General features: G+C 60.7%; 4 protein-coding genes across 4 annotated transcripts; all 4 read left to right on the top strand.

Moving 5' to 3' along the window:
* Nucleotides 1-30: 30 nt before the first annotated feature.
* LBRM_27_1980 (conserved hypothetical protein) lies at nt 31-4,335 on the top strand (the record flags this gene model as incomplete). Its single annotated transcript, XM_001565902.2, has 1 exon — nt 31-4,335. One exon carries the CDS (start codon nt 31-33, stop codon nt 4,333-4,335), a length of 4,305 nt encoding a protein of 1,434 aa, XP_001565952.2.
* A 974-nt stretch (nt 4,336-5,309) lies between these two features.
* On the top strand, nt 5,310-6,428 carry LBRM_27_1970 (putative GTP binding protein; the record flags this gene model as incomplete). The annotated part of the gene is made up of 1 exon (XM_001565901.1): nt 5,310-6,428. One exon carries the CDS (start codon nt 5,310-5,312, stop codon nt 6,426-6,428), a length of 1,119 nt encoding a protein of 372 aa, XP_001565951.1.
* Nucleotides 6,429-7,688: 1,260 nt separating this feature from the next.
* LBRM_27_1960 (hypothetical protein, unknown function) lies at nt 7,689-14,606 on the top strand (the record flags this gene model as incomplete). The annotated part of the gene is made up of 1 exon (XM_001565900.2): nt 7,689-14,606. One exon carries the CDS (start codon nt 7,689-7,691, stop codon nt 14,604-14,606), a length of 6,918 nt encoding a protein of 2,305 aa, XP_001565950.2.
* A 1,991-nt stretch (nt 14,607-16,597) lies between these two features.
* LBRM_27_1950 (putative glycosomal phosphoenolpyruvate carboxykinase) lies at nt 16,598-17,182 on the top strand (the record flags this gene model as incomplete). Its single annotated transcript, XM_001565899.1, has 1 exon — nt 16,598-17,182. One exon carries the CDS (start codon nt 16,598-16,600, stop codon nt 17,180-17,182), a length of 585 nt encoding a protein of 194 aa, XP_001565949.1.
* Nucleotides 17,183-17,211: the final 29 nt, after the last annotated feature.

Below are 17,211 nucleotides of genomic sequence, written 5' to 3'. Positions count from 1 at the left end.
GCTGCGCGATGGGAGGCAAGCAGCGCAGCGATGGTCGCCAACGCGACCGCCGAGTGGCCACGAGACATGGTGCAGCTGTTTACCCCGCGCGGCCTCACTGTGCCATTTTCAACTGACATGACACGACCGACTCTTTCCAGCAGCAGCCACGGCGGCGCCGGCCACTGGCACTCTCTCTCCGTGACGCCACGGACGAATGGGTCGACAAGTGGCCGCCCGACCCCACGCAGCGCCACCGCTGCTTCTGCCGCAACCCTATCCTCAACCCTATCCGCAACACCGACCACCCCAGGTAACGGGTGCGGCGTTGGGGGGTTTCTGCAAGCATCCGCCCGCTCCACGCCCTCGCTGGCGACGCCGCGTGCCTCTGAGTTTCATTTTAGCGTTCATCTTCTCACAGGTAAGCAGGCGGATGCCATAGTGGCGGCGGCTGGGCTGTTCACGGCCCGCGCCGTTGAGAAGCTCTTCCTCGACTGTGCCGAGTTCGATCGAAGACTGTTTTACAACTTGAACGTGGCTAAGTTAAAGGTCATGGCCGGCGGCTACGGCATGCACCCCAGCCCTGACGTCACTTCTGGACGTCACGGCAGCGGTAGCGGCAGCAATAGCACGAATGCTGCTGCAAGGAATCCACGCAAGAGCCCCAAGGCGTCACTGAGCTCGAGAGGGGGCGCCACTACCTCGACGGCGATAACAGGCAACACGACGAGCAGGGATGTGAACAACTCCAACAGCGCCCCGAGTACGTCTCGACAGTACCGTACAGCCATGCTGGAGGCATCGAAGGAGCTGCGACGGGAGCTGCTTGCTGTCACACGCCTCAGCTCGGTCACAGTGCCCGTCCCGTGCTTTAACAAGCGCAGTAGCGACCACGTGACAAGCACAGTGGTGTCCTCGAATCCTGCGGAGCTGTATAGTCTGAACGCCGTCTACCGCGTCTTGAGTGGCGTCCGCGTCGGAACACCTCGCTGGACGCACACAGGCGACGTAGTCAGCGCACTGAACTCAGCGCCCTACTCCGTGCCTGGTGGTGCATCCGCAGCGGTCGCAGGTGGGTCAAGTTCAGGCGCAGCCATGCTTGGAGCAACGGGCCCGTGGTACGTTGACCCACTTTTGTCCTTCCGTCCACCACGTCGCAGCGTCCACGGCGACGGCGCGGCCCCCAGTGCCACTACTCCCTCTGGCACAATGGCGTCGATTCCCTCCTTGAACATCTCCAGCTGGCTACAGGGACCCCAGCCCCTCGACGTGCATCGGGCGGCACGGGCCGCTCCCGCAGCAATGGGATCCTCAGGTTCAGCACAGCCCGCTGCAACTGGTGCAACGACCCCCCGCATGGGCAGAACACCACGACGCGCATGGGTACCGCCCTCCACGTCACGGACACCTTCACCGCCACAGCTGCCCTCGCTCGCGTTGGGCGTGCTGAGCGACGATCACCGAGTTGGTAGAGTGACTCCGCCAGGTGCCGCGTTCACCTCTCCAACCACGTTGACCTTGACAGCGTCTACCGCAGAAACCCACGCCTTCAGCCTCCCGCTCAGCCTACTTTGCTCTGCAACGCCAGGCGGCGCTGCAAACGTGTGCTCGACAAAGCACAGCGCCTCTGCGGAGCAAAGCATTACGGATGCGTCGTCTTTAGTCTCACCCGCAGCAGCGCTCCCACCGCTACAGCTGCTTAACACGGAAGCGAGCGTGAAAGGAGAGGAGACGGTGCGGCGAACTAGCAACCCTGTCCCAACAGCAGACGCGCTTTCTCTTCCGCGCGGTCAAGAGGACGGTGCGCAGCCAGACGGTTGCGCTGCCGAGTGTTGTCACCACACCCGGCACTACCATCACAGTCATGCCGGCGGAGGTGCCCAGGCCATGGACGGAATCACCGGTCATTACGATATCGGCGCCGAGGGCGTCTCCGCGAATCGCAACGGAGAGGCATCCGCACTGCCTCCGGTAGAGGACGCCGAGTACAATGAAGTGTACGTCCAGCAGGAACGAGCGCAGCGGCTGAAAGCGTCGCAGCCAGTGGTGACGGAGGTTTTGCCATACCTGTTTGTTGGCGGCGAGGACGCCGCGCGGGATCGAGCGCAGCTCCTCCGGAAAGGCATTACCCATGTTGTGAACACCGTCAGCTGCTGCTGCAGTAACTTCTACCCAGAACTCTTCCGGTACTTCACGCTCAGCCTGAGCGACGCTGCTGATGAGCCGATTTTCTCCCTCTTTGCCGTCGTCAACGCCTTCATCGAGAACGCGCTGGAGAGGCATCAGGGCCGAGTCTTCGTACACTGTCAGCAGGGCGTATCGCGCTCGTGCACGTTCATCATTGCCTATATCATGTGGAAGAAGGGGCTGTGCTACGACCGCGCTTACGAGCTCGTGCGGGCGCGGCGAAACGTGTGCAATCCGAACCTCGGCTTCTTCATGAACCTTCGTCTCTGGGAGGCGCAGCTGTCAACGCCTCTATTGAACAGCGTGTTTGCCTACGCTCCCTACACTTCCACGTCGCCGATGCCCTTCTGTTACCAGCTGACCGCGTATTTCGACTGCGCCACGTCTTCCACTGTCGCCGGCGCCGCTGCGTCGTGTTCTACCTTGCCATTGCCTGTATCGTCGTCGTGCTCTCCGGAGGGGCGGTTGCCTGGGTTCCTCTCCCCACGTGACAAGGAAGCACACAAGCAGCTTCGCCACGATGTCCTGACGCGCGCAACCGACATGAGTGATGCGCCACAAGCGCTTCCCAGCACGTTGTCGCTGGATCCGCGCTTGGCTTATCTGTTTCTCTTCGCACCAGGTGCGCGAGCTGCGGACAGAACCAGCCGCTCCAATAGCCTCTGCACAGACTGGCGACGAGCAAAGGAGAAGGGCCATCAGCGGCCACGGCTCGCTCGGAGCACCAACGTGGGTCCCGGTGCTGGCACCTGCAGCGACGAGGACACCAGCGCCGTGACAGGATGCGTCGTCATGGGACCACATTGTCTTAATAAGGTCTATACTGAACGCGCTCTTACTGCCTGTCGGCAGCTACTGCGCTTCAACTTTTACAACGGCGAGGCGCGCACAAGCTTGACTAACACTGGGAGGGTGGTGCACTTCCACCCGATGCGGCCGGTGCGACTGCTGCCAACTTTTTCAGCGACTTGCCCACCGTCCACCTCTTCTCCGTTTCCGCCCACCACTGCGGCTGTGCCGGTGGAGGTGGCGCAACAGTTGTTGTGGACGCGTGTCTCAAGTCAACTTTACATCCGAATGGCACAACAATCGCAGTGGGATGCGCTCTTGTCAAACACGCAACTTGGCGCCATGCTGAGCTACTATATCGCCGAGGAGGATCGGCTCGACTCCAGAGAAGCGGTGCGGCGGAACGCGCGCGAAAGAGCCACCGAGGGCAGTGGCTTGCATAGCAGCAGCAGCAGCAGCAGCAGCAGCAGGGTTGCAGCTGGACGACCGACAAGCGCGACGGGACGCACGACACTGGCTCCTAACCTTTCGCTACCCGTGAGCCCTACTGCGTTGACATCATCCTTGCTCCGCACCGGGCGGCGCACACCTCGAACGCCGCGACAGCTACACACATCGACCTCCGGCAACAGCGGCTACCACCGGCGGGGGAAAGAGAGCGCTAAGCTTGCGAGCAGTGATACTGCATACTGGTCGTCGACTGGCACCTCCTCATCGCAGCGCCGTAGCTTTTCTGGTAGCGCGCCAGCTGTCGCCTCCACCTCAGTACCGCAGTCGGCGGTAGGTCAGCTTCAACATGTAACTCTGCTTCCCATTGCTTCTTCAGCTTCTGCGGCGGCATTCCCACCGCACATGGAGTCTGCCGGAGTTTCTCTACCGCTACAGGGCATCTCAGGGCTATCACTTGCTGCTGCCGCTGCTCACAATGAGAACGGACCAACGCACGTGGCAGTGCGCATGGCTGAGGGGGAGAGCTTTGCTTACGCCTACCCGTTTACGGCGTCGGCGAAAGTGACTATTTCGGACCTAGACGATCTCGAAGACGACCAGTGCTACGTGCTCGGTTTCCAGCAGCGCACTGGCACCTTCGTCTACCTGTGGCGTGGCACCGACGCAGCGGAGAGCTCGACCGACGTGGTGAGCGCGTTTGTGCGGCAGCTGCTAAGTGCCAGCGACCCGGCAGGGCAGGCCACGGTAGCCCGGGCGCTGAAAGCTGGGGAATGGGCCACCTGCAGCCTCAACTTCCCTCGTGGCGACGACGGCGCCGCCGCTGCCAGTGTGGCGGACAAAGCTGACGTGGCGACAGAGGTGCTCGCAGGTGTGCGTGTGTTGTATGTCGAGCAAGGCAACGAGCCAAAGGAGTTCTTCACTCTCCTGTAAAGAATGAGGAAAGAGCCGGGGGAGCGAGCGACAGCAGGGAAGCTTCGATGAATGTGAGCGCTCGTGGGTGATGTGGTGCGGCAGCTCCTTTTCCTCCCCTTCTCAGGGGCACGCTTTGCTGCTTCGGCTGTTGTCACTGTCGTCTGGTGCTGTCAAGTGCCACCCTCTGCTTCCACAATCTTCATCTCGCATGTTGTCCATGCAACGGCTACTGGCAGAGGAGGGAGGGAGGGAGGGTTGCTGGCACCCCGGACAGATGTTGGTTGGGGCAAGTGCTTGTTTGTTTGCAGAGAGGGTGGCGCATTCGCTAGAAACTTTCTTTTCGTTTTTCGTTTTCCCTTCTCTTTCCTCTTCCCCAACGAGCTTCGTGTGGAAAGACAGCGATCTCCCCCGTGGAGGGTTGGCGCGTGCGTGTGTGTGTGTGTGTGCGGGGGGGGGGTGCGTGAGAGGAGAGCAAAACACATCAAAGATGTCCGGCCTCGCTTTCGTATTTGGCAATCAAAGGTGGTGGCCACAGGCACCGACAGGCTTAAGAGAGACAGGCAATCAAAGACACTCCCCATGTATGCAGAAGGAGAGAGGGAGAGATGCTTTCCCATTACCGATGTTGTGAGGAAGCAAAGTGTATGTCGAGGGAACTGTGACGTCATGTGTGCTTGATGAGCGGCCCACGTGACGGCTGCGCGCATGTGCCTATGCGTTGCTCACGTGTTCATAATTGCCTCCCCCTCTCCTCCTTCAGTCGAAAGGAAGCAGGAGACGGAAAAATGTTCAACTGCTTCTCCGGACTTTGGTGCCGCTCCCCCCCCCCCCCCCCGCTCCCCCCTCCCTCCGAACACGCATACCCGTACTCGCCCGCGCGCTCTCTCTTCTTCTCACGTCTCTTCACTATCTTTCCTATCTCTATAGAGTGGGTTACGGCCGCATATCATCAACGTGAAAGACGGTGCACCACCGCGGCCCGACCACCCCTCATGCTGCGGCTTAGTGTGGCGCGCTGGAAGCGGCGTGCTGCGGGTATTGTGGGGCTACCAAATGTAGGAAAGTCCACCCTCTTTAACGCCCTCACATGCAGCCAAATTGCTAAAACAGGTAACTTTCCCTTTTGCACTATTCATGCGAACACATCGAGGGTGCCGGTGATCGATGAGCGACTGCGCCAGCTGGCACGCTTTACTGGGGCAGAGAAAATTATGGATGTCGAGGTTGACTTGACGGATGTGGCGGGGCTGATCGCCGGGGCATCGAAAGGGGCCGGACTCGGCAACAAGTTCCTTGCCGATATCCGAACCTGCGCCGTGTTACTGCACATGGTACGCTGCTTCGAAAGCTCCAAGGATGGCTTCGACACCCCGAACCCTCTGGAGGACATTCACGTCATTCTGAGTGAACTTGTCTTATCAGACCTCGAGGTGGTGGAAAGGCGGATGCACAAGGTGCATAAGACGGCGAAGACGCGGGACACTGAGTACAGCTTTCTGAAGCGTCTTCAGCAGTGGCTGGGGGAGGGCAAGACAGCAGCGGACATGCATGCAGAGGCGAAGCTCACCGTGGTGGAGGAGGACTTCCTGCAGAGCTACGACTTGCTCTCCAACAAGCCTATGATGTTTGTGCTGAACGTGAACGAGCGAGGTGTGAGGGACGGCAACGCTTTCTCGCGTGAGGTGGAGGCCGCCTTTGGAGTGGAGCGGACCTGCCGCGTATCGGCCTCTATCGAGGAGCAGACTGCACAGCTTGCCTCCCGTGAGGAGCAGCAACTGTTCCTGGAGGAGTACGGCATAGACGTGCCGCGTGGCCAGGTGCTGATGAGGCAGGTATATGCCCTTCTCAAGCTGCAGTCCTTTTTCACAGTGGGGCCTAAGATGGCGCATGGCTGGACAGTGGTGCAGGGCTCAACGGCACGGCAGGCAGCCGGCGAGATCCACTCCGACTTCGAGAAGAACTTCGTGCGTGCCAAGGTCTCGGCGTGGGACATGTTTGTCAGCATGCCAAACCTCGAATCTGCGGAGATGCAGATGCGCATGGTGAACGACAGGTACGTGATGCAGGATGGAGAGGTGTTCATTGTGGAGCACAACACGCAGCGTGGGTAGCGGTGCTGAATCGCGCCGACGTGCAGGTCAGGGTAAAGTGTGTATAAAGGTGGGGGGAGGGAGAGGAGGCGGACGGGCACCGATTGCGAGAGCCCCGTGCCACTCTTCCTACTGTGACCAGCATCGTGCATCGCGCATACACGCGGGTCCACATTGCACAGTGAGTCCAGTAGATGTGCTCTTCTGTTCTTTATGTGCTTGTGTCTCTGTATGAGGAAGGTGGACGAGGAGGGGGGAGGAGGAGGACTGTGCATGTCGGTCTCTGCTTTGGCGGCCGCGCATGAGAGTAGTTCACCCTTTTTCGCTTTGGTCGTTGGCGACGGTTGTTCTTCACACAGGGCACTTTGCTTAGCAAAGGAAACAGCGGAAAAGAAAGAGGAAATGGCACTGGCGTTCGCATCACCATCCTCCATGCACAGGAATAGGTCATCAACCTCACCTACACCCGCGTGTGCCGACGGAGTCGTGCGTATCGGTGGTAGTGTTTGCAATCTGCAAGAAACAGCGTTCAACTGACCAGTGTGGCACTGCTGTGGTAGTGGTGGTGGGGCGTGTGAGTGCACGTGGAGGCTGTTTAAAGTCGCACTCATTGGCGCTGTTTCTCTCACCCCCTCTTCCTCCTCGTAACGTCTTGGCGTCGCCGTCCGCTGTAGTCTCCACCCCTCGCCCTGGTCATCCGCTCTTCCTCTCTTTTTTTCTACTGACTGTCTCTCTCTCTCTCTCTCCCCCTCCCTCTCTCTCTCTCCTTCTGTGCTCCCTTTACTGTTTTGGTTTTCTTGTGTGTGTGTGTGTGTGTGGGCCAAAGATTCACCGCGGTTAAGGAGTGTAGCGTCCTATCTAACAGGGGGAGCGAACGAGGAGCTCAAGCGGCGCATACGAAAGAGCGCGAGGGTGACAAGGCGGAGGCATTCAAAGCGTTGTGTGGCGTTGCAGTTGCCTTGACCTTTTTCCTGCCTGCTCCCTCGTCTTGCACACGAGCACAGACTCCCCCCCCCCCCCACCACACACACAGAGCGAACAGAGTAAGCGCAACCTGAGCTAAGAAGAACACGAAAGGAGAGGCAAAGTGTATACGCGCGCGCACACACACATATATATATTAAGCGGTAACGCGTACGCAGCGGCGAGCAGGCGAAGCGCACACTCGGCAAGTCAGAAGCGCGGCGAAGAAGAAGAAAGCTCCCCGCCCCTGAAAGGAAGGGAGCTGCAGCCATCTGTACACCCACTCTATAGAGGGAAAGAGAGCCACGCAGTTTGCACATGTGGGGCAACGACTTCTACAAGGCTGGTGCGCACCAGCAGCCCTCGCTCCGACACGATGGGCTGCCGACCTCTTTTGCCTCTCCTTCGTACACTGCGCAGCCCGCACGCCCACTGCCCGCTGGCGTGCTTTCAGCCGATCTCGCACGACCGATTAGTGTGCGGGAGCTGGCGCACTCGCGAGTGCCTGCGGTGCCGCCGCCTCCAGCAGTGCCACCGGCACCACGACGCAACCCTGCCATGACCGGCTTCGCAGGGTTTGGAATACCCACGTCGCCCATTATTTATGCTGCCACCAGCGGCGTGTCGACGTTGCCACCGCTCTCCACCCGCGCTGACGCCAGTGACTTGATGTCACTCGCCCACCGCGACATTGATAACCTCAGCGGCGATGACCTTTACAACTACGCCTCCCACCTGCAGGGCGCATCGAAGCAGTACAGCAAACACCTATTGGAGGCGTACACAAGGCGCGACCAGTACCGTGGCGAGGTTGCTCGATTGAAGGAGGAGCTGCATAGCAAGTACCTGCAGATCGATGTGCTCCGGCGTGAGCAAGAGAGGGCGAGCGAGGCTTTGGTGAAGGTTCGGGAGGACAATGCTCAACTCCACCAGAAACTCGCCGAGTCTGAGGGACATGTCCGCAACATGCAGGCCAAAGTGTCTGTGTTGAGCGGCGCCGATCCCTCCGCTGCTGTTCATTTCTACCAGTCTCAGTTGGTTCTCAAAGATGCGCAGCTGCGCGAACTGCAACAACAATGCGAGAGGGAAGCTGCAGCGTCGTCGCAGCGACACAGCTCCAGCGCCACTGCAGCTGAGCATGGCCGGCGAAGCATCAACGTCTCCGGTGAGGGTGCTGCAGTTCCTCAGATATCGCCATTGCGGGATCTACCGAGCACGAGGAAGGTGCATAATGGGTCTGAAGCGGCGTCTACTGCACTGCACACCGCACTTGAGGAGCTCCAGCACCTCAACACATCTCTCAGCCGCCGCCTCGAAGAAGAACACGCGGCTCACAAAGCTGCGCTAGCTGTACACGCCGAAGAGAACGCTACCGCCACAGCTGATCGCGCAGAGCTACTCAACACAATTTCGCAGCTGCGGCAGCAGTGCACAGAGATGCAGAGTACGGAAGACGAGCTAGTGGCCGCCCTCACCCAGCGTGCACCGATCTCGAAGGAAGGCTACGCAGCACTACAAACGTCGTACAATGACCTCACCGCTGCACTTGCCAAGGCCGAGGACCAGATAGCCGCGCTCCACGTGAAAGAGCAGCAATACCATCAGAGCGCACAGCAGGCGCAGGAGGAGCTTCGCCACTCACTCACTACTGGGCTGGAGGAGCGACAGGAGCTGCAGGCCCGCAATGAACAGATGCAGTCCCTTGCCACTGATCTGCAGAGGGAGTTGGAGCTGGCAGAGCGGGCGAACCAACTGCGTCAAGAGCAGCTTGACGCGGCGGTCAGTGGCAACCAGCAGCTGGCTGAGCACCTTCGTACGACACAGGAGCAGCTACTTGGCGCCACCGCTGAGCTGCAGGATCTCTGCAACACGCGTGGGAGCCTAGAGTCCCAGCTCCGTGAGCTTCGACAGCGTATCGAAGAGTTTGAACAGGAGGATCAGCGCCGGCGGCAGCAGCATAGAGACGTGGAAGGGGGGGCGACGTTCAGCTACACCCCAGCCGCATCAGCAGAGAGCGAGACGGTGAAGACACGAGAGGCATTGGAGGATGAGCTCGCAACTCTGCGCTCGCAGCGTGACGCACTCGTCGGCGACCGCGACGAAATTATCAGCGAGGTGCGTCGCTTGCAAGAAGACCGGCTCGCTCTTCTCAGATCACCACTGCCGCAAGCGGAGGAGGTGCTGCAGAAACACTTGTCAACTGTGAAAGCGACTCTAGGTACCCATGCAGATGATGAAGAATTGCCACAGCAAGAGGATATTGCTGCACTCGAGGCAGCGCGTCACTGCATCGAGCAGTTGAAGGAGACCATAGCTACGCTGCAGTCAGAGCGTGTACGCGTGGAGGCTGAGCTGCAGGCGAAGATAAAGGTGCTGGAGGCTGAGCTAGCATCGCAGTCCCGTGCGCTTTCTGATGCCGAGGACGCGGCGGCGGCGCAGCGGGCGCACCTGGAGGGTATCGTGGTGGCTTTGAGAGACGAGCTAGTGGCAACACAGGAGCAACAGATGCAATTCATCACGTCCGAGGAGGCCCAACGTGAGCGGTGTGCAGAGCAGCAGCGTGCGGTGGAGCACCTTCAGGCGCAAGTGGCGCAGCTGCAGATGGCTGGACAGGACTCAGCGAACAGTCTTGCCACAACGTGGCACGCTCAGTCTCCTGTTCCTGCTAAGTCCGACCTCAGCACGATGAATGCGGCTCTGGAATCGCTTGCCCATCAGCTGGAAGACGCGCAGTACCGGGCTGAGGAGCTGTCGGCAGAGCACGCGCGCACATTGGAGGAGCTGGCGCGTGCGACCCGCGCTGCTGCGGAGCTGGAGGCGCGTGCTGCGGAAGCGGAGAGCAGGCGCGAGGCTGCGCACGCTGCTGCGGAGGGCACCGAGGTCGAGCTGACGGCGCGCATTGCGGCGCTGGCGACGGAGAATGCGCAGCTGAAGGAGAAGCTGTCGGCCTCGCGCGCCGCCGTGACGACGTTTGCGTCGAAGCAGACGGACGGCGAGAGCACTGCTGCGTCGCTGGAGGAGCGGTGTGCGACGGAGGCACGGCGCCGCGAGGCTGCGGAGGCGGAGGCGTTGGTGCTGCGGGAAACGCTGGACCGCACAGGCGCGGAGCTGACGGAGGTGCTGCAGCGCAGCGAGGGCGTGCAGTCGACTCTAACGCGGACGGTGGATCGCCTGGCCGAGCAGGAGGCACTTGTGGGGGTGTTGGGGGCTGAGAACATGCGGCTGCAGGATGAGCTGACTGCTGTACGGGAATCCATTCTGCTGCTGACAAGTGAACGTGACGCTCTTGTCGAAGAGACGGCTCAGCTTCATGGAAAGCTCGCTGCTGCGGAGAGTCGGATGTCGGATGCGGCTGCGGCACAGCAGCGCCTGGAGGTGCGCTTAGAGGAAGCAGAGGCCGCGGTGCGCAGTAAGGCGGTGGAGCTGGGCACGGTGTTTGCTGCGCTGGACCAGACTGCTTCCGAGGTGTGCGGCGCCGAGCAGCAGCTGCGGGTGTATGCGGAGGCGAAGGAGGAGCTGTCGGCAGAGCACGCGCGCACATTGGAGGAGCTGGCGCGTGCGACCCGCGCTGCTGCGGAGCTGGAGGCGCGTGCTGCGGAAGCGGAGAGCAGGCGCGAGGCTGCGCACGCTGCTGCGGAGGGCACCGAGGTCGAGCTGACGGCGCGCATTGCGGCGCTGGCGACGGAGAATGCGCAGCTGAAGGAGAAGCTGTCGGCCTCGCGCGCCGCCGTGACGACGTTTGCGTCGAAGCAGACGGACGGCGAGAGCACTGCTGCGTCGCTGGAGGAGCGGTGTGCGACGGAGGCACGGCGCCGCGAGGCTGCGGAGGCGGAGGCGTTGGTGCTGCGGGAAACGCTGGACCGCACAGGCGCGGAGCTGACGGAGGTGCTGCAGCGCAGCGAGGGCGTGCAGTCGACTCTAACGCGGACGGTGGATCGCCTGGCCGAGCAGGAGGCACTTGTGGGGGTGTTGGGGGCTGAGAACATGCGGCTGCAGGATGAGCTGACTGCTGTACGGGAATCCATTCTGCTGCTGACAAGTGAACGTGACGCTCTTGTCGAAGAGACGGCTCAGCTTCATGGAAAGCTCGCTGCTGCGGAGAGTCGGATGTCGGATGCGGCTGCGGCACAGCAGCGCCTGGAGGTGCGCTTAGAGGAAGCAGAGGCCGCGGTGCGCAGTAAGGCGGTGGAGCTGGGCACGGTGTTTGCTGCGCTGGACCAGACTGCTTCCGAGGTGTGCGGCGCCGAGCAGCAGCTGCGGGTGTATGCGGAGGCGAAGGAGGAGCTGTCGGCAGAGCACGCGCGCACATTGGAGGAGCTGGCGCGTGCGACCCGCGCTGCTGCGGAGCTGGAGGCGCGTGCTGCGGAAGCGGAGAGCAGGCGCGAGGCTGCGCACGCTGCTGCGGAGGGCACCGAGGTCGAGCTGACGGCGCGCATTGCGGCGCTGGCGACGGAGAATGCGCAGCTGAAGGAGAAGCTGTCGGCCTCGCGCGCCGCCGTGACGACGTTTGCGTCGAAGCAGACGGACGGCGAGAGCACTGCTGCGTCGCTGGAGGAGCGGTGTGCGACGGAGGCACGGCGCCGCGAGGCTGCGGAGGCGGAGGCGTTGGTGCTGCGGGAAACGCTGGACCGCACAGGCGCGGAGCTGACGGAGGTGCTGCAGCGCAGCGAGGGCGTGCAGTCGACTCTAACACGGACGGTGGATCGCCTGGCCGAGCAGGAGGCACTTCTCGAGCAGCTGAATCGCAACGCTTCGGAGCTCAACGATGCCCGAGCTGTGCTGACGGGGGAAGTGACGCGTCTGCAGGCTGCATTGGCAGCTGCCGTTACCGATAAATCCGACGTGATGGCACAGCTTGTGGCCACCCAGAGGGAGCTGGATCGCGCAGTGGAGCAGCAAGATGCGCAGTACTGCGAGGAAGTGCGTCTCCAAGACGCGCTGACGACGACCATGTCTGCCTTTGGCGTTCAAACAAGGCAGGTACAACTGGGCATGGCACACGTGGTAGACATGTCGAAGGCGTTCTACAGAGTCGTGGAAGTAGTGGCTAAGGGGGCTGCGTCTGCGACGGTACAAGGCGAGATTGTGGACAAAGAAGCCGCGGCGCAGTCTTTTGCCAGCGTTGGCGTGGGTTCTTCGGTGAAAGGCGCGTCGCCCACAGCAACAAGTGTACGAGAGATACTCTTACCTTGGAGTCGAGCACTGGAGTGGGTCGCTTCTATGGAGGAGCGTCTTGAGTCCTTGGGTACAGGTTCTACTTCAAGCGACACCACCAGCTCAGACAGCCAGTGCGAGCGGCGGCGACGTCGGCGAGGTCGCTCCACAGTGGCAGATGAGGAGGAGGAGGCAATAGACGAAGAGGAGACCAGTGGAGCAGATGCGGTGAGCACGTCTTTTCTGTGTCGTGCGGTGCCTGCAAGTCATGCGGAGGCAGCCTTTGCGCGGTGGATTTGGGAGCAGGCCGCCGCAGCAAGTACCATTGCAGACCTTCGTAGTGCACTCGCGGATAAGGAGGTGGAGCTGAACAACTTGCGTTCTGCGATGGACACACTGGCGAACGATGCGATGGCTGAGCAAGACCGCGCTGATAACTTGTCTGCTGCCATTGGTGACGCGACGGAGAAAATTGCGTTGGTGCAGGCCGAGTTTGAGGAGCAACTCAGGCAGAGGACGGTGGCAACCACAGCGGAGGTCGTGGAGGCGCGCCGTGCTGAAGAGCGCGCGAGAGCTGCGCAGCTTCGTGCAGAAGAGCACTTGACTGTTGTTGAGAACGAGCTTAAGGAACAACAGGCTGTGTTGCGCAAGCTGCAGGACGAGAACCATCGACTTACCCGTGAGGCGGACCGTCTACGGCGCTCCTCACGTCACCTTGAGTCTGACTCGCGTGCTCTTAACAAGATCAGCGACTCCGTGACGCCGCAGCCGTTATCTTATGCAGGTGTATCTGCTGTGACCGAAGTTGAGAGCTTCACAACGGCAGCCTCTGCTGTAGAGGTCGTCGAACAGGCCCAATTTCTGCAGGTGTTCAGCTTGCAGGAGGACCTCATGCTCAGTCGCCGGCAGGCACGGGAGCTGGAGGGGCGAGAAGCGACGCTGCGGCAGACCTGTGCGACACTGGAGCAGCAGGTGAGTCAGCTGCGCGTGGAGGCAACGGACGCGGAGAAACTGCGTGAGGAACTGGCTACGCTACGCACTGACTATGCGGAACTGGAGGAGCGCTACGATCAACTGGAGCGCATGACAACAGCCGCGGGGGGAGGCACGATGCAAGAGCTAAAGCAACTCCGCCAGCAGCTGAAGGCACGGGAGACAGAGCTGGATGAGCTAAAGGCGCGAGTACGGGGCCTCGTGCTGAGCAAAGTCGCACCAGAGCTTGAGGCGGCGCGTCGGCAGGAGGCGCTGCGAGAGAGTCTCAGCGGTATTACGACACAGCTGGCTGCCACCCAGGCACAGTACGGAGGCGGTACAGGCGGCAGCAGCAATGCTGGAAGCCGTCGCGCTAGTCTCGCTTCTGCCCTCAGCAAGCCCGACCACCTTAGTTTGTCTGCGTCGAGTCCGTCGTCGCAAGATCTACTGACCTCCCGCATCGAGCACTTGCAAATCCTCGTACACGACCACCAGGAGGCGTTCGAGAAGGTTCAGGCTGCTCAGCTTGAATCCCGGGCGACCATGGACACGCTCGAGGACCAGTTGGCCGCCAAGACAGCCGCCTTGGAGCGTGCTGAAGGTCTTGTTGCCGAATACGCGGACACTATCAACGTGCTCACCATGACTGCCGTGGTAGGACGCGGTAGCGGTGGTGCTCACCTATCCACGGTTCAACCACTGCGCAACGAGGTGGCCAATCTGGTTGCAGAGGTGCCATCGCTGTCTGTGCTGCCGCTGACCCCGCTGACGCCGCGCCCCGATGTGGCGGCCGATGGACAGCCACGTGCCGCCGTTGCAGTGGCGTCGCCAACACCGCGTATGCCAAACCTTGACGAGGTCGCAGCCAACAATGACGGTAGCGTGACAGACGTGGAGGGGGACTCCGCGGGCTCCTCGGCCGATACAGCGCTGCCCTCAGCGACTCACCGACGGACCGACGCTGAGGGTAGCCGGAGAAGCGCACGAGGCACTCCTGCCCGCCGCTCATCATCATCTTCGTCGTCTAACAACACTGCGCGCAAGTCTTTTGTAGGCGTCACAATGATAGCCAAAGCACGGAAACGAGCTCGCTCCAGCACCACCGCGTAACGGCAAGGACACTCCCCCCGGCCGAGCCACACGTAAGCGGAGTTTAGTCGAAAGAAATAAAAAGCTGCGCACTTGCCATGTGAAGCCATGCGGAGTCGCCCGATCACTTGCACCCACCCACCCACACACGTGTAAATATGAAAGCTGGTGCGGGGGGACAAGGAGAGGGATCGTTCCAGACACCTCTTTTCCCTCACTGATACTTGTCCTGGCGCTTGGTGCGTTCTGCCGGGGGCCGGCCGGCGTGTTTCCTTCCCCCGCTTTTCTTTGCCCGAGTCATCTGCAGCCGCCTCCCCGTTCTTGCCCCACTCGCTTGTCTGCCATCGTGCCTTTCCTCCTTTCCTCCCCCATCGCCGACTCTACCGCTTTACTGCCGTCACGTTCGTTTCCTTCTTTCCTTCTCTCCCTGCGTCTTTGCCTTTTCATTTTCCCCCTTTTTCTTCTTTTGCGTTTCCCTCCGCTACGCCTTTTTCTTCGCTCTGGCCTCTCTCTGACTTTTGTTGTGGTACATCAACTGAGCCCCCCCCCTCCCTCCTCCTCTCACCGTGCGGGGCGTGCTCGTGCATGCTGATATTCTTTCTCCGAGCAGAGAGCGTCGCCTTTGCCCTCCTCTCTCTCTTTAAATCCGTCAGTCACTTTCTCACTTGGGTTCGTCGGTGTACTGTGCCGTGCAGAGTGCGGTGGGGCTATAGGATTTGGTTTACCGTGTTTCACGTCCGAAAGAGAGAGAGAGGAAAAGGTCGTGGCCTGATAAGAGCCCCCTCCCTTCCTCCTGTGCTCGCGGTCGCGCTGTTCATCATCTTCGAAGGCAGCCTCTGTTGGCTTTTGTTTGACTCTTTGCCTTCTTCTCCCCCTCCACCCTGGGCTGCCATCAAGATCGTGACGACAAATCCCTCGTACGTTTCGCGCGCTAGCATGACTAGCTCAGAGGTGCGCCCGCATATGATCTTTAGTTGTCGTCGTAACTGTGGTGACTGTGCCTGTTGTTTTTTTGTTTTCGATGCCATTAGATGTCCACCCGGAGGCTCGAAAGACGGTAGCACTGCCCACTCTTGTCTTTGTTGGGTAGCGTTTCCCTCCCTCTGCCCATGTCTCTTTTCTCGCACGCGTGCGTCGCGACTTCTCTCGCACATATCGCTGAGGCATCGACGCTGAGCCGGTAGGCGACGGCCAGTCTAAATCGAGCGGCCCACGCGTGCCAGTGACCCCCACGCGCGCATACAGAGAAAGGGAGAGAGAGAGACGGTGCGAAAAGAGGGAAGCTCTCTCTCACTCCCCCAATTCTGGGTGATCTCGGCGTCTTCTGTTTTTTTTTTTTTTTTTTCGAATGCTCGTCTTGTGTTCCGGTTCTCTCATGGGGTGGCTCTCCGCCCTCCCAGCTTGCCCTGCATACCAGGCGCTTTCCCTTGGCACCCCGCAGGTGCCCTCCCACACGCCAACGCATGAACATTATGTGACATTTGACCACCTCTGCACAGATGGGCATCCATTTCACATTCCGAACGAAAACAAAAAAAAAAGAAACCGACGACAAAAGACAACGATTCGGCTCCCCACGGCGGGCGCACCATTCCCCGCTACCCCCCCCACCGCCGCTTGGTTAAGTAAAGCGCGTGCCACGCCACTGCAACTGGACACCACTGCCACGCCGCATTTCAGTGGCGTCTTGGTGCAGTGCGTTCCTCTTCACCTCGAGGCTCTCCGCGTTAGTGCCGCTGCCGCCGTGTCTTGCGCTGTCACTGGCTTTATCGTTCCCCATCACCCCAATATTTTCCCAATCCCGTCCCTCTTCCCCGTCTCGCGCCGCGCGCAGAACTTCAGTACCCCATCAGCGACGCCTCCGTGACCCTACTCAACATTTTCTAAGCAAACTAGCAAACAAGAAACCAGGGAGAATACGACCCATCATAGCGGGCGTATATCTAAATAGCACCCCCCTATCCAAATACCCCCACCCCTAACCATCCTTGCCCTCCACCAAGACGTCGACCATGGCTCCGATCATTCACCGCAACCTCACCGTCCCCGAGCTGGTGCAGTGGGCGCTGAAGCTTGAGAAGGACACAGTGCTGAGCGCGCGCGGCACGCTGTGCGTGCTGTCGTACGCGAAGACCGGCCGATCTCCGCGCGACAAGCGTGTGGTGGACACGGATGACGTGCGCAGCAACGTGGACTGGGGCAGCGTGAACATGAAGCTGAGTGAGGAGTCGTTCGCGAAGGCGAAGAAGCACGCGATTGACTTCCTGAACTCACGCGAGCACATGTTTGTCGTGGACTGCTTCGCCGGGCACGACGAGCGCTATCGCCTGAAGGTGCGCGTGATCACGGCCCGACCGTACCACGCGCTGTTCATGTACAACATGCTGATCCGCCCGACGCAGAAGGAGCTGGAGAGCTTTGGCGAGCCGGAGTACACGATCTACAACGCCGGCGAGTGCCCGGCAGACCCGTCTGTGCCCGGGATCACGTCGAAGACGTCCGTGTCGCTGAACTTCAAGACGCAGGAGGAGGTGATCCTCGGCACGGAGTACGCCGGCGAGATGAAGAAGGGCATACTGACGGTGATTTCGAGCTGATGCCGCGCCAAGGCCACCTGCTGTCGCGG

This window comes from Leishmania braziliensis, chromosome 27, assembly GCF_000002845.2.
Source record: "Leishmania braziliensis MHOM/BR/75/M2904 complete genome, chromosome 27".
Classification (NCBI taxonomy): domain Eukaryota; phylum Euglenozoa; class Kinetoplastea; order Trypanosomatida; family Trypanosomatidae; genus Leishmania; species Leishmania braziliensis.
Note: the sequence above shows the minus strand (reverse complement) of the source record. Positions and strands in the feature narration are given on the sequence as shown.